Genomic DNA, 15,094 nt, shown 5'->3' with positions numbered 1-15,094 from the left:
GTGTGCCCGGGGTAAGTTGGTACATTGTTTGGAGGTGTGCATCGAGACGGGACCTACCCATTTTTTCCTTTAAACCTTCAACACGAGCTTCTAGCTGACATGGCAGCAAAGGACGGTCCCATGGTCTTGGAGTTCAAGGAATCGATTTTTACGGCTGAATGTAAACAAACATGGAGCTGGACTTGGACTTGGGAAAAATCAAAAACAAGCTGAAAAGAATGAAGACCACTGGTGCAATGTCACCTGATCTGTAATAGGATCCTTTCCGCCCCATAGAGTGAGGTGCTGAGGTTGTGTTTGTAAATTCCTGAAATGATGAGAAGGTCGAACAAATTTTGCTGGTGATGACGGGTATCATTAAGCCGGTTATGTCCACATCGTACGGGAGAGGTTAAGCACGGTCGCTAAGAATGGATTGCCCCGAACGTCGAAGAGGAGGGAAGAACCGTTAAAAATAACTTCTCGAAGAGCGAGAGCGAAAGAGGTGGTCCGTTTTTCTTCACCTGTGGAAAATTTTGCTTTCTCGAAGGAACCAGTGAATGGGACGCAATCTTTTAAGTAGTGGTTTAAAGATTTGTTTTATTAATATGTTTATGTGAAGTTTCCTTTTCGTTTCTTCTTCATTAGTTGCTCTGCTTCTCTTGACCTGATATTATGATGTAAATATTGGCTGCCGATCAAAACGCTAAGTAGACAGTTTCATTTAGTGATGATTTGATTTATTAGATTTGATTTCTTGTATTTTCTTCTCTGGTACAACCACTTACACATCATACTGGACTTACGTTCTAAAACAACAAGTAATTTAACGATAATTTTCATCTTTTGTATCTCTCTCTTATTCTCTGTCCCTTGCACACTTAAACACACTCACAATCATTCCATGTCTTTCTGTTAGTTATGCTCGAAAGTAGTATTTTCACGCGTTTAATGTTCCTTCGATTTGATAACGAGGATCGGAATTTGCGATGATTTCTTCTGCATTTCAAGCTAGTATCGTTCCTGCCCTGGCTCATCCTATTCATTGTATTTCTTGCTCACAAAATAATGCACATGCTGTCCCTTGGGATTAAATATCGCGGTACCTCTCGCAAGACGCCTTTTCTGTCAATGAGTTAAAAACGAGCTCCATTGATGTAAATGTAGCGTGCTTCTGTTGTTAAAACAAAACAAATAAAAAAAAATGCACCATTCCCGTATACAAAACAAAAAGGAATAAACCCTGGGTGAGTCGCTTAAAATCTTTCCGCTTCGCTTGTCCTTGCGCAGAGCTCGTAGCGCTTGCTAAAACTTTGTACAATTCCTTCTACACGTTTGTAAAATAGAAATACCTCTGAGTTTGCATGCTTGTCAATAAAACAAAACGACACATCGTATATAAAAGCTGGTGCCATTATAATTGCAGCTCACAAATATGATACGCTATTCCAAACGGGCACTTTTACCTCCAACGCTTTCGCCATTATCATCTTCATCAGTCCATCGAGTTCGCATCGTGAAAGTCTTGACATGTTGCACGCATTCCATACTGCTTCTCCCTCTCTAGTTCTCCCAGTGGAAGCTTTTTCCACATTGAATGGGTATTTTTTCTTGAGGTCATGACCCATATAGAAACATAACTGCACATTTAGTAATGTCCTTCGGCAAGCAAGGGGTAAAAGGAATAATAACAACGTATACATATAATTTTGTGCTTCTCCAGTCCATCCGCTGAGTGCTGTGTCGCTTGCATGTTCTACTGGCACGGTCTCACACCGCTCGTCTATATTAGCAGGCTTTTCGATTATTCATTCTGTGTTGGCATCATTGCGTCATCTTTCAGGAGCAGCGGTGGGTTAGCCAATGGAAGGGGATGATGAGCAGGGGGGGTATTAAGGGAGAGAGTGTCTTTCTTGTTCACCTCCACGCCAGACCGCCTATTCGTCCAACAGGCAGGTAGTAAGGATGGCATTGCAAACTGCATAAGGGTCACAGTTCGAGCTCGGACGACGATCCTCCAGATAGCCCTTCTTGGCGTCGGCTACACCACGTGGAATGCGCACAGAGGTACCACGATCCGCAACGCCCCAGCTGAACTTGTCGATCGAAGACGTCTCCAAGCGTCCGACCAGTCGGCGCTCGTTGTCCTTTCCTCCGCGCGGATCGTACGCCTTGATGTGCTTATCGTGCTTCTTCGACAGCTTCTCGATCGCCTGCTCGATCGCCTTGATGCCGTTCTCGGCACGCATCGGCTTCGTGGAGAAGTTGCAGTGTCCACCGGCACCGTTCCAGTTGCCCTCCATCGGTTTCGGGTCGAACGTAACTACCACGCCGTAATCTTCGGCAATGCGCCACAGGATGTACCGAGACATCCACAGATCATCGGCACACTTCATACCCAGAGCCGGTCCGACCTGGTATTCCCACTGGGCCGGCATTACTTCCGCGTTGGTACCGGCGAACTGTACGCCCGCGTACAGACATGCCACGGCATGGGCCTCAGCAATATCCCGTGCCACCACATTCTGAGCACCGGCGGCGCAATAGTAAGGACCCTGCGGTCCAGGGAATCCACCAACCGGCCATCCGAGCGGACGTCCATCAATGTCCAGGAAGGTGTACTCCTGTTCAATACCGAACCACGGCTCCAAATCCTTGGTGCGGTTGTACGCATCCTGCATGGCGGCACGATGGTTCGAAGCGGTCGGTGCACCATCCGGCTGGTACGTATCGCACAGCACGATCACATCATTCTGGCCAGCCTTGAACGGATCCTTGTACAGTGCCCGGGGCACCAGCTTCATGTCCGAGTTACCACCGAGCGCCTGATACGTGGAGCTGCCATCATACTGCCAGTCCGGCACATCCTCCGGCTTCTTCGGCACATAGTCGAGGACGCGATCCTTCAGCCGCACGTTCTCGCCGGTACCGTCGATCCATACGTAGGTGGCCTGCACATACTTGGGGTCGTACCTTAGGCGGGTGTAGCGATCCAGGAGCGTTTTGTTCAGGCACGCATTCGGCGAATGCTCCAGGATCTTGGCACAGTTCGGTCCACGGCTGGTGCTGATCATGCGCATCGACGGTTTACTAGCCAGACCGGACAGCTCCTGGCGTATCAGCAGACCAACTACACGGAGGGCCATTTTGAGATTGTTCACAAGCTTGGTACACAATGGGGAAAAGAGTGCGAAAAACAAATAAGTGTCACTTCACAAACGCGTTGAAAACCGAACTAGCCAGTGGGGTGATTTTAATTTATTCCACAACACACCTACGAGATTTCACTGGGATTAATTTAGCTACCGACTACGTTGAATTTCTATCACAAAATGAAGTGTCGTTGTCCCGAACAGGTCTACTTGGATAGATTAAAGATGCGCACACACTATCGACAAGGGGGTTTTCCTACACTCACTAACACACATACACGTTCAAAATACACTTCGCACGAATTTGGTAGTAGAGTAGCACACACTGGTAGTGATGTGTTTCGAGCACTTCTCGTACAATTTTTTTGTGCCTCTGCTTACTAAAAACCGCTTTAATTTAAAGCCGTTCAAAGTCGGAACTCCAGGACAAAAGTTTGGAGATCAGCTGCTACTAGACGTGCTAGTGTAATTTTGTAAATCCTGCGAAACAGATGGAAAAAAGGAGAGAATATTAGAGTAGAATAAAGCTATATTACTTTGGAGGTTTAGAAATTTTAATTCTAGACGCACGCACGACGTTCATTGGCACACTACACTGAAAGGGACAAAGGTTGGAATGTCTAAAAAAACTATCACTGCTGTTGCTATCAACCGGCACCGTAAAACGCAGCAAGAATAATAATGCGAAGATAACTGTCGCTTTATCGTCGTCTGGGCAACGAAATAAAGTTCACACACGCACTCTCTCAAAAACACACCCTGGGACTAATGCACTTTTATGGAGCAGCAAAGTTTTGTCTCGAAATCCTACAGAGAATCCGGATGCTTCTCTTTTTTTCTTTAAGAAAATCAGCAACACTTTTGTTAAACGCGTGCTGCTATTGGAAGGCGTGTAATTGAAGCAAAATACACTAACCAGCTGAAACTGCCACACAGCACCTTCTGCGCCTCCGCTGCTGAAGAAGTTTTGCTGCTGCGAAAGCACGCCGCTGCTTCTCGTACCGCTGCTGTAACTTAAGTGCGTTCGTTTTAAAGCGCGGTTCAACTACTTAAATCGCGGGCCCCACGTCCGTTGTCGGTGTAGTGGTGTGTCCGCTGCTTCAGGGGGTGCACACATCCGCAACGCTGATGCCCCATAGTGCCGAGCCCCGTTAGGCCATCCCATGTTGTTGGTTGGTTAGCTACAGCGAAAAGGGAATGCGTAGTAGTGTAGTGTGCCCAGCAGCACACTACTATGCAGTTTATCTCTCTCTCTCGCTCTCTCTATGCGACGGGTTTCTCCTTCTCCGTTGTTGTGTCTGTCCTTTCCATTTCACTTTCGTTTGAAGCCTGCTCACTGTCCGGTCTCCATCGCGTAATCTCTCTCTCGCTCTTTTTCTCCCTTTCTCTCTCTCTTTCTGGCCGGCTAGGATTAAAAATCGATTCTCCCGAACTGCCTGTAAGCTCCATCTAATCTTTTCGCATGCTCCATATCTCTGTTCTCCTTGAAGGATGTTGGCGTTTGCTCTCTTTTTTACACTGCTGCCTATTCGACAATAACAATTCTTTAAGCCGATGCCATTATGCAGTTTTTCAAATATGATACGCATACAGCGCCGTACGCGTGTGATACGTGGAGCTTAGATGGAATGGTAATTTATCACATTACACGCTGGCGAAGTGAGCTTGAACGACGGCATAAGTCTTCTCGCAAGGCGCTGTTTAATCATTTTTTCGATACACTTTACACTATTCCAAGGGTTTAAAAAACTTTAAAGGGTTTAAATAATACTCACATACTGCAGATTGAAGTTCTGAATGTTTAAAAAAGTTTCCTTTTCCGCTGTGGCCTGTAAAATGTAAATTACACAGTCAGCTCAGAAAAACGTGCTCCGTGAACGTGTTGCGCTGGACCAATGGCGTACGAAATGCAACAATCAATGCACGCTATCGGGTGTGAGCGAATAAAAAGATCGCCCTCACATTTGCCACCCTATTTTGTGGTGTAATGGAGCACAGACAAAGAGACAGAGAATGAGCGAGAGAGCGCCGTTCGAAGGGATGCTGTGAGATTTTTCTTCCGCAAAACGGTTTGCATCCCCCTACTAAGGGAAGAAAACTCATTCTCATTGAACAATGGGATAGTGGGAGGCATTTTTCGGTCGAAAAAAAGTGATAAATTTGTTATTAGTTTTCTTTACTGTTTATATTAATACTTTAATAGAATATCTATTTAAAGTAGTAAGTTGCCAAAACTCCACGATTAATGCTTTACTTATGGTGTAGTTTCTTCTACTTCCATTCTGACGAGTAACCCAAATGATTTTCCACGACATGTGGCGTTGAATCTCCTGAGAGAAAACACGTTTTAACTGATATAAACCCAAGTCAAGAGCATCGTGAAATAGTACAGTGTAGGTGCCACTTTTATCTGTCGCTGAGTACGGAACAAAGAAAATTCCACCCACGCTCGCGAAACGATCACAAACAATACAAGCGTAAAGCGTCAGGCTTGCCGCTTCCAACTACGAAAGAGATGCGAATGATGCGAGCGGCAGTTTGAGTTCTTTATTATGATGCGATTTTTCATAGAAACCGCCAGTTTCTGGCGTTCGGAAGCTTAACCCTCTTGTGTGTTTATTTTTTATCGGAATATGAAACGATACGAATGTACCAAATGATTGTATATCATATGCGTTTGGTGGTAACATAAACCGCTCGCAATGTGGCTTCTGGCTGACCTACGTTGAAAAGGAGTGTGTGGGAAGAGAGAAGAAATTATTTATTGTTGGGCGATGTGAGCAACAAACCGGTCTTTGCAACAGCTGAGCAATCGTATTCTGTACCGCTGATGCATTGGAAAGTGATATCCGACGAAGAAGAAGACAAAAAACAGTTTGTTCGTTGAAGATTAACCCTTGTGATGTTAGATATCTTCTCATTTTATGCTTTATCATTTATATGGATTCGTTTTTCTCATCGAATATTCGTAACTGGTGATTCTTGTGCCGTTTATAATTAAAAACATGGATTTTTTAAAGATAATATTTGCTACCTTGATAGTCTTTAAGGATATCCGAATAGAATGCAATCCCATTTGAACGTGGATGTTAAACAAACTGTGAAATCTGAGCTCTATATGACATTTTCATGTAGGTGTCTTATGTGACTCTATTAAGTGTACCTGAATCTGTGTGGTCTCGATTTTGGTGATAAGATTATAAATTGTTTTGATCCAAGAATTGAGGTAGTTTGAAGGTAGAAATAGAAATTTAACGAAATACCCAAGTATTTTTTCGTTTTCATGCCAAGGTTAGGGTGGTATTGCACGTGTCAAATTCCCTGACTCATAAGATTCCACAGTCCTGGTGCCTTATTGAGATACTGGTCATAGTGCTTGACACGATGATCCGCAAGCTGATAGACCGTTACCCAATCAATGATGTTGAGAACACTTCTTTAATGGACATCAGAGTGATAGGAATTTTAGTGTTGGGGTAATAAGATGGGACTTCAAAATGATTATCATATATTTATAAGAAACACCATTGCCTTTTATTTATTAACCGTTAACTATGTATTATATTACTCCAATATGTCTGCAGCATAACGGAATGATTGTTCTATTCATTTCAACTCATTTAACAGCAAAACTTTGCCCCCCAGCTGATAAATACTGACTGCTACTGACAGCCCACAAAACAGTTGGAGCACGACACACGCACACACAAAACTGCATGACCGCGTACCTTTAACCAGTCCATCAAGATTTAAAGCCTCTCAGTATCGCCGCTTATCAAGCTGGCATCCATTAGTAGTGGGCTTAGCATTCGTTATCGGTGGTAATACAATTCAAAACGAAGACAAGGGCACACATCAATCCATCCCGATGGAGCCACCTACCCTTCGGTGGGACCTGTAGGAGTAGATCCCCTTGGAACGGGTAGGTGGTCTGGATGGGCGCAGCATTAATTGAGTTATTGGTTGTTGTAGCAGGCTCCAAGAGATGTTTAGAAGCTTCGCGCAAGGCGAGTGATCCACCTCGGGGGAATATATGGCGCGCTGTATCGTTATGTGTCTTGCGTTATGATGATTGACAGGACAGTATCGATGTCAGCGGACCTAGTGGGTGTCTTATCACAAGCATACATGCACGTATGTTCGCTGTGAAACGGAAGCGAGTCAGCTGATAGAGAATTTATGTACTACGGGTTTGCATGTTAAACTGGATGTGTTAACCTACTTTTCATTCGCTTTTTATTGATGCGCGGCAACATTATTTTTGCTAGTTCTTTTATAGCCCCATAAACGCAGTAAGTCGTTAACATTATCGAATGTTAATGCTACAAAAATTGTGCGAGAACTTAATCGCTAGACATTCAAAGCGGCCGCTACGGAATCGCTGTCTTTGCAATTACCAAACAGATCAGGCAATAAATTTCAATATTATAGCCGATTCATCCAAAAACAGCTGATAGTGAGCGCAAAGTGCGAAGAACTGGAGCAGTCCCAAAAGGCGAAATCCTTTGCACCATTTCCAGTTTCCAGCGGCATTCAACGTAATGACGCACATGAGACGTGCTTTCCTGTAAAGTATGAATTGAAAAAAACAATCTCCTTTGCTCGGGCATGCGGCCACTGCGCAGAGTGATAAGCGATGGTTGACCTGTTGCTTTGCATTTGTGCCCCGCGAACGTCTCGTGACCGAACGGCGGTATGGAAACGCTACGGCAAAGAGACGTCCCAGATGGAAATGGGTGTACGACTTCATCAATACGAAAGGTCGCGAATAAACGCTCGAAGAAGTAATTGTAGATAACAGACACACGAAAATCATTGGCTTCAAAGACAACTAAGCAAGCACGGGAAGAATGAATAATCGAACCATGCCACAGCTGATTCCCAATGCTTCAAAAAACTCCGTGAAGCAACAAATTACCATCCCATTAAACTGCCGTTTGGCTGATAAGGCGAGCGCAGGGGAACAAAATTTAGATTGAAGAAGAAGTGATACGAAAAAGACGTTAGTTTAGCTGGTTGGTGCCACGTAATGAGAACTTCGTAGTGTAGCTAATCTTTATTCGTCCACGGAAAGGTAAAGCATCCCAGCATGCCGTTGGGTTCCGCTGTGGAAGCCCGATCTGTAAAATCTTAAGACCAATAAAGCACCGGAGCTCACGGTCCACTTTGATAGATGTGACCTCAGAGAAGGCACCACAGGGGAGGAGGGATTGTAGAGCAATGATAGCGGGGGATACCTTGCGCGTGGCAAAACTCGATACGGGACACGGAACACGCATGCATCGGTGGCCTTTTTCCTTCCGCACACAACACGAGCAAAGGTGGCTTATGTAATGTAGTTCAAGGAAACTGTGTTAATTGATCGGAAATGCAGTCAAGGGATTGCCGGGAATCGAGCGATCAACTATCTTCGAGCTGTGCAGCATCGCAAAGGGGAGGGAAAATTAAAACCGACCGTAAGGGGTGAGTTATCCATGCTTTGGTGTGGTGAAAAGTTTTCCCAGCCCGCACCATTGCTCGCTGAGCTGTAAACCCGATTGCATACTGGCAGGCGGAACTTGGGTTGGTTGAAGGTAACGTAACCGAGTTGTGGCTTACCGTAGGGTAAGCAAGGGTTGTTTTGCACACTGATCGGATACGGCATTGGTTGACATCCGAAGGAAAAATCAACGTTATTACACAGACAAAGGTGATTACGTTAACAGTGTCGTACAGGGGAAGGGGACGGTTTATTGCACGAGACCATTCAACGATAATAGGAATTGAATTAATAAGTTTAACAGTTTTTAGGAAAATTTCAAATGGATGGCAATTATTGAAAATTTCTTCAATTGTGGATAATATAACAAATCTAAATTGTGGATAACCTAACATGATTGTGCCTTAAGTTTTAGATTACATTTTAGTATTCAAAAGAGAGACGATAAAGATCTAATTTGGACATCAACTTCACACACTTCATTAGTTGTTACTAGGACCTATTTATAGTAATAATACTTTACTTCGAATATTGTTATCATGAGCAAGAAATAACAAGCGAAGCTACAGTTTTTGTTAACAAGCAACAGAAATGTTGTTGAGGCACAAAAATGCTGCTGAGTATCTTACTCTCGACCACGACTAAAAGGGTGTCATCAGTTTTGGACATTTTCCATTTATCGGAGACATATGACAGTACTGGGACTATGTTCTATGACTAGACCTAGGCTTCGATCGAATCAACTTGACAGGAGGGTTGAATGTAGATGCTTCCTCGCACTGCAGAAGGACCGGTTAGTAACCAGCTCCAAATTGCTATATTATTTTAAATCATTTCTTTAATTTAATTTTTGCAACTTGGTGCATAAACGTGACATTAAATTCATTCGAATATTCTAAAGTTTCATTACCATTTGCTAATTAATTTGTTAATTTACTGGCCTGTTAATATAAAAATGAAAATGCGACATGCTCTCCTAGTGCATTTCCCATTCGCGCCACATTATAACACGGTAATGTTGCATTAAAGTACAATATTCAGATAATGAACTCTGCCAGGTATGTGACTGTGATGATGATGGCAAAAACAATAAACCAATGCTACTGCTCATTAATCGAAATGCAGTAATGTCATGCTATTTTTAAAAAGGTGTACAATATTTTTATAATGAAACACGTGTACTGAATTGCATTGTGGAAATAATGATTCTTCTTTCATTAAGCCTGACATTTTCGTTCATTTCATTCAAATCTCTCCAGCTATCATTAATTATGCTATAAAATAATGTATTCATTCCTTCATTGATTTCATAACAAAAAGATTTGCCCACTTGTACTACTGACACGGAATAATTCATTGAAATTCTGTTGCATGTTTCATGTTTATGAAACAGTTCACCGAAACTTGATTGACCTCTGTGTTATGCAGGGCAACATTAGCATCTCACTGCAGCGGCAGGCGGCAAAACTTTCCACTGAACTAATAAATAAGTTTTACGACGCAAAACTTGCCCGTACCTATTTCCACTGCAGGTTGTAGCATTGCACCGCCTATTAATACTTCCTGCTTCATAATCCATTATGGGGACGCTTTACGAAAGGCAGTTAAAAGTTATGGTCTCTCCCGCACGGTTCGGGAGCATGGTTTATTCCTACGTCGTGTTTGCTTATTAAACGATTAAAAAGTACAATTCCTCGAATCCGGCATTGGGTGGTAAATGGTGAAAATAATTAGCACTCCCCAAAGCACTCCAACGCGTCGAACATTCGCGTTAGCAACGGAAACGGAACGGAATGGACGGTTTTCATACCGCAAGTTTCTCACGGTTACAACTCGCACTTGTAACGATACACTTCGTAAGGTATGGTATCACCGTAACAGAGGGTGCCCCGTAAGCCAAACCGGAAAGGTCACCACGGAAGCAACCACCGGGCCGCTTCATAACACGCACATACCGTACCGTGCTTCCTTATGGCGTAATTTGCCATAGCACGCGTTTTCTCGAAGCATGGCATAAGCGATTGCTGGCGTGAGCATAAGCAACCAGACAAAAGGATAATCGTACGCCGGATGGGAAGGTACTGGAAATCAACGTGAAGAATCTCACCGGGTGGGTTTGTCAACGGCAAGCCAATTGTTTGCCAATATCCATCAGCGAAAAAGTGCGCCGTAGAGCGCGAACGGATTTCTTACCGGCATGCCACCAACAGATGGCAGTGGCAGCGAATACCTTCAGCAACAGTCACCACGGCGAAAGGGGTTTCGGGAATCCGTCTCGGGCCGACGTCTTTCACGCAGCGGTGTCACTGACATAATATTGTGGTAAGGAGGTCGTCGTTGCGTTTCTGGTGTGTGTAGAAAATCGGTGTAAAAACACGGTATTATCATTCGTTATGCCGCTGTTAGGGCCGGTGGAACGCGACTGTACGTTCTGTAATGTTTGTTATCGAACGTGGTTGTAGGTATTATCGAATCTATTTCATCCCATGCTGGAATTGGTAAAGGTAAACGAAACCGGTTAGCGGTCAATAGGTAAAAAAAAAGGATTTTAACCTCACCCGTTCAGGGACATCTCACTGGCTGAGAGTGTTATGCGGGCATCGGTGTGAGACTGTTTACATCGATATGAGTTCAGCTTCGATCGATCTGCCACACCGGAATGCAAAAGGTCATCCCGTGATCGATAGGAAGCGATCGTTGTGAGCGGTACGTACAGCACACTGTTGACCCTTAAGATCATCCCTATTGGCGCTCAGCTAGCACGGTTGGAGTGGTGCTAATGTAACGCTTGTTACTAATCGCACGAAATAGGGCGAAAAGTTAATTGCCTGTTTGGTCAACCTTCGACAGTTCGGATCGACTGTGAAACGGGGTCGATTGATCCACTTAGTAGTTCTAGGGCAGATTATGCGTTTGTGTAAACTATGTCGTGTTTGAAGCTTCACATTCTCTCTCCTATTCTATTCCCCCGTGTGATCATCGGTCTCATTCATATCCCTTAGACCGCGCGTATTAATACCACCACGAATTGTGGCACGTTTCAATCCGGCCGGATGTTTCGGTTAATAGCGCCTGGTACAAGAAGTGAGTGAAACACCATTTCCGAAACCTGCGCCAGGTTAATGGGCGAAATGATTACATTCAGACCGTGACTTTTGGACAGTGGTGGGCGTTGAATGGACACTTTGAAAATGGTGTATGATTTACATCTCCTTAGGGCTGAAGCATCTGGGCATCGGCATTTGTTTGCATTGTTGTACATTGCACTGCACGGCATGTTGCTGGGCACAGTGTGACTGCATTGGGTTGATGGTAAAATTGCAAAAATAAAAGCAAAATGATCCGACAGGATGAAAGGAAGAAAGAAGTGCATCGTTCGAAATGCCATTGGCCAGCGTGTTGTTATGAACGTTATGGTTCTTATGGGAAGGAAGAATTTTTTGCCAATATGCGGTTCGGGATAAAATAATTGTGATAGTTTTGTTTTCTTATACGTCCATATAAATTTTAATAAAACAACCCCTAAACGTGGCCGTTGACACATAATTTATGTTCTCATGATAAGGATGTTCTCATGAACCCTCAACATAATTTATGTTCTCATGAATCCTCAGATGTGGATCTTAATCCACAATTCTGAAGCACTGCGTTTCAGAATGTGGAAACCTTGGAGATAGTCAGATATATTTAATTGATAACTTGAGAAGTATTTAAAATGCATTAGACCACACAATATATTCTCACAATTTTGAAGGTATTACTCTCGGATAAGGCCCTCAATATCTGAGGATGTTACATTCCTGGATATAAAAATCAGTTAAAGTTGGTCAGAAGTAGTGTATTGGCTATCGGAGAAATAGTGAACCGATAAAAATTATTGAGACTTGGAGCACTGACTATATTAAAACAGCGGGGTGACAGAGAATTCATAACTGAAACGATAACTATTATTTGTAACATACTAAAAATTATTATTTTCTTAAAACTTCATCTAATTTACTCCACAAAATACCGCACCGTCTAGGGAGATTTGCTCAACCCTAACATCTTAGGGTGATTCCCCAGTTGCGGAAAGAACAACACTTACTACTGGCCTACCTTACGCTTCATTCACTGAGCAATCTACCGGGGCAAAGTAGTCGACCCCGTTTGTTTACGTTTCGGAAACCGATACGTGACTCTTTCAATACCACGTTAAGAACAGGACGCAGCGGATCGAAAGTAATGGAGTTTGGAGTGAGGGAAGGGAAAAAAAGAACCCCAGTAAGCTTACCCCAGGCGAAAGATTCGAATTGAGGAAGTTCGATGATTTTGTCGATGTCTTGACCCGAGCCGATGGGTTTGTGCCCGGTAACGTGCCGTTTGTTGGAAGTAAATTTCTCTTTCTCCAGCGAGAAGGGTTTTTTCTGTTTGCTTCACTGTCCACGGCGTGTTGCTACAGCGTGGAGTAATGGGCGCCTCCATCGGTAATGGGTCACTAAAAGCGGTATGACTTTGAGTGAGTTGTTTGCGGTAGGTATGCTAAATTGTGCAGCCAGTGCGAAGCTGGTGATCGATCGCTACTCGGTCGTTCAAGGTAATTAGCAGTGACGGGAAGGGGTAGGTAAAGCTGTCAGATGTGTACAATTGTTTCCTGTGCGAAGTTCATGCACCTGAAGGAATTATTAAATGTAACCAGAGATCGCTGTACCAACAGTCATAAGATCGGGTTTAAGTTCATTGGTACATGGGAAAAAGGGGCGGCAAGAGTTGTTTACATACCACTGACCTGATGTGAGTGAGCTGTCCGTCAATTGCGTGCACTAGGTGCTAGGATATTAGCTACCAACCAGCATCAATCGATTGCCTTAAATGGAAAAGCGTTAACAGGCGTTCTAATCGTACCCATTCGCACTCTCTCTCTGGTTCGGTTGAGTTGAACGGTCTTGGTCAAGTTCAGTGCCGTTTCATAAACATAAAACATGGCACCGTAATGAAATGCGTCTCGTTACTGTATTCTGCAAACCCAGATGGAACAGAAGAGCAGATGATTTTTGGGCGATTGAAACAGATCGTGTTGATCGCGTTGCTTGAGAAAGACAGCGTTTTATGATCGATTTAATTACGACTTCCACTTCCTGTTAAGCGAAATGAATTATTTTTCATCATCCCATTTGCAAAAAAAAAAACAGGTTGTTATGAAAATTCACGTTGCAGCGGGCACTTGTTGTGTGATGACAGTGACGGACTACGTCTCCGTTGCAATACTTCAAGGTTGACTGTTTATCTAAAGATTCGCGTTACACGTTTCCCGTGCAGATAAGAGATCTTGGATATCGGTGCAACGGTGTCCGTGATCGTGAGCCATATCGTTTTCGCGCTGCCGTTGGGTTTGTTTTGTGGGCCGCCTTATCGTAAGTGCCATAAAACGCGAACTGGTGTCGGTGAAGCACAGCTGTTTTTTTTATGTCTCACTTTGAGACGCTGTGTTTGCTTTTAGATGAACTGTACCGTGGGTTGCATTCCTTTCCTAATCCCCAATGCAATGTGTGGAATAATCCAATGGAACAATGAACGATCAATTCGTAATTGCGTTGGAATTCTAGAATTCTTTGCAATTTGATAGAACAATGGTGAATATGATTTGATATTAATGTTGTTGAAGAAGTTTAAAGGTAAAAAAATCAACTACGAAAACTCTAAGGATTGTAATTGATTTTTATCATTACAGGAGTTTAAATTGTTCTCAAAAGATGGGGTTTACCCGATTTCGAAGCGCTTCTTATCTTTGGAATGGAAATCCCCAGATTTCTTAAATTTTCCTTTAATTAATTTGTTATTTTTTTACGATTCAAACCCGATTCCAAGGGGCGGCCCGGTGACATGATGGTAGCGGAGCCTGTCTTCACACGAACGGACCGGACCGAAATCCCATCTGGACCAATCCCCCGTAGCAAGGACTGACTATCCTGCTACGTGGTAAAATCAGTCGATACGGCCAGGCCGTTCTAACGATTAAAAAAAAACCCGATTCCTAATCGCATGCTGACCGGTTGGAAATATCAAACCAGATTTTATGGAACGTAAGCGCTATAATATGAGCAGCGCTTTCAAAACAACTTCTAACGTTCTCTTCACTTTGCCTCGCCACCAACGATGCTGAATGGAAACGCTCACAGCACAGAAGGAATTTTCCTCTCTCGTGCCAATGCCGGCACCAAAACCGAACCAGTTTTCTATAAATGAGGGTCCACGGCGAGAGTCGGCTTCAGTTGCACAGCGTAGCTTTCCCGGTGCAGATAGACCATCGCCGATATCGTTCATCACGCGCTCGAGGCCCACTACCACTTGTGGACAGCGGTTTGAACCGGTTTTTCGTGCGTAGTATGTACGAGTGTTTGCAGCAGAACGGTCATCACAGACGTCAGCCGTGTTCGTGTGGTCGGTTTTTTTTATCGTGTTGTTTATCCGACATATCTGCAGCATCCGTGTAGTAGTGGATGAG

At 43.8% G+C, this 15,094-nt stretch overlaps 1 protein-coding gene across 2 annotated transcripts; it reads right to left on the bottom strand.

Moving 5' to 3' along the window:
* Positions 1-692: 692 nt before the first annotated feature.
* On the bottom strand, positions 693-4,145 carry LOC128301288 (glutamine synthetase 1, mitochondrial). 2 transcript variants are annotated; one of them, XM_053037686.1, is made up of 3 exons: positions 4,048-4,145; positions 3,254-3,611; positions 693-3,143 (listed from the first exon to the last, which is right to left on the bottom strand). In XM_053037686.1, exon 3 carries the CDS (start codon positions 3,123-3,125, stop codon positions 1,917-1,919), a length of 1,209 nt encoding a protein of 402 aa, XP_052893646.1. In that variant the 5' UTR covers positions 3,126-3,143; positions 3,254-3,611; positions 4,048-4,145; the 3' UTR covers positions 693-1,916. The 2 variants fall into 2 exon arrangements, with proteins under 2 accessions (XP_052893646.1, XP_052893645.1); XM_053037685.1 differs by having other exon boundaries at positions 693-3,611.
* Positions 4,146-15,094: the final 10,949 nt, after the last annotated feature.

This window comes from Anopheles moucheti, chromosome 3 (genome assembly GCF_943734755.1).
Source record: "Anopheles moucheti chromosome 3, idAnoMoucSN_F20_07, whole genome shotgun sequence".
In the NCBI taxonomy this organism is placed as follows: Eukaryota; Metazoa; Arthropoda; class Insecta; order Diptera; family Culicidae; genus Anopheles; species Anopheles moucheti.
The sequence above is the reverse complement of the archived record's forward strand: the minus strand, read 5'-3'. Positions and strand labels throughout refer to the sequence as shown.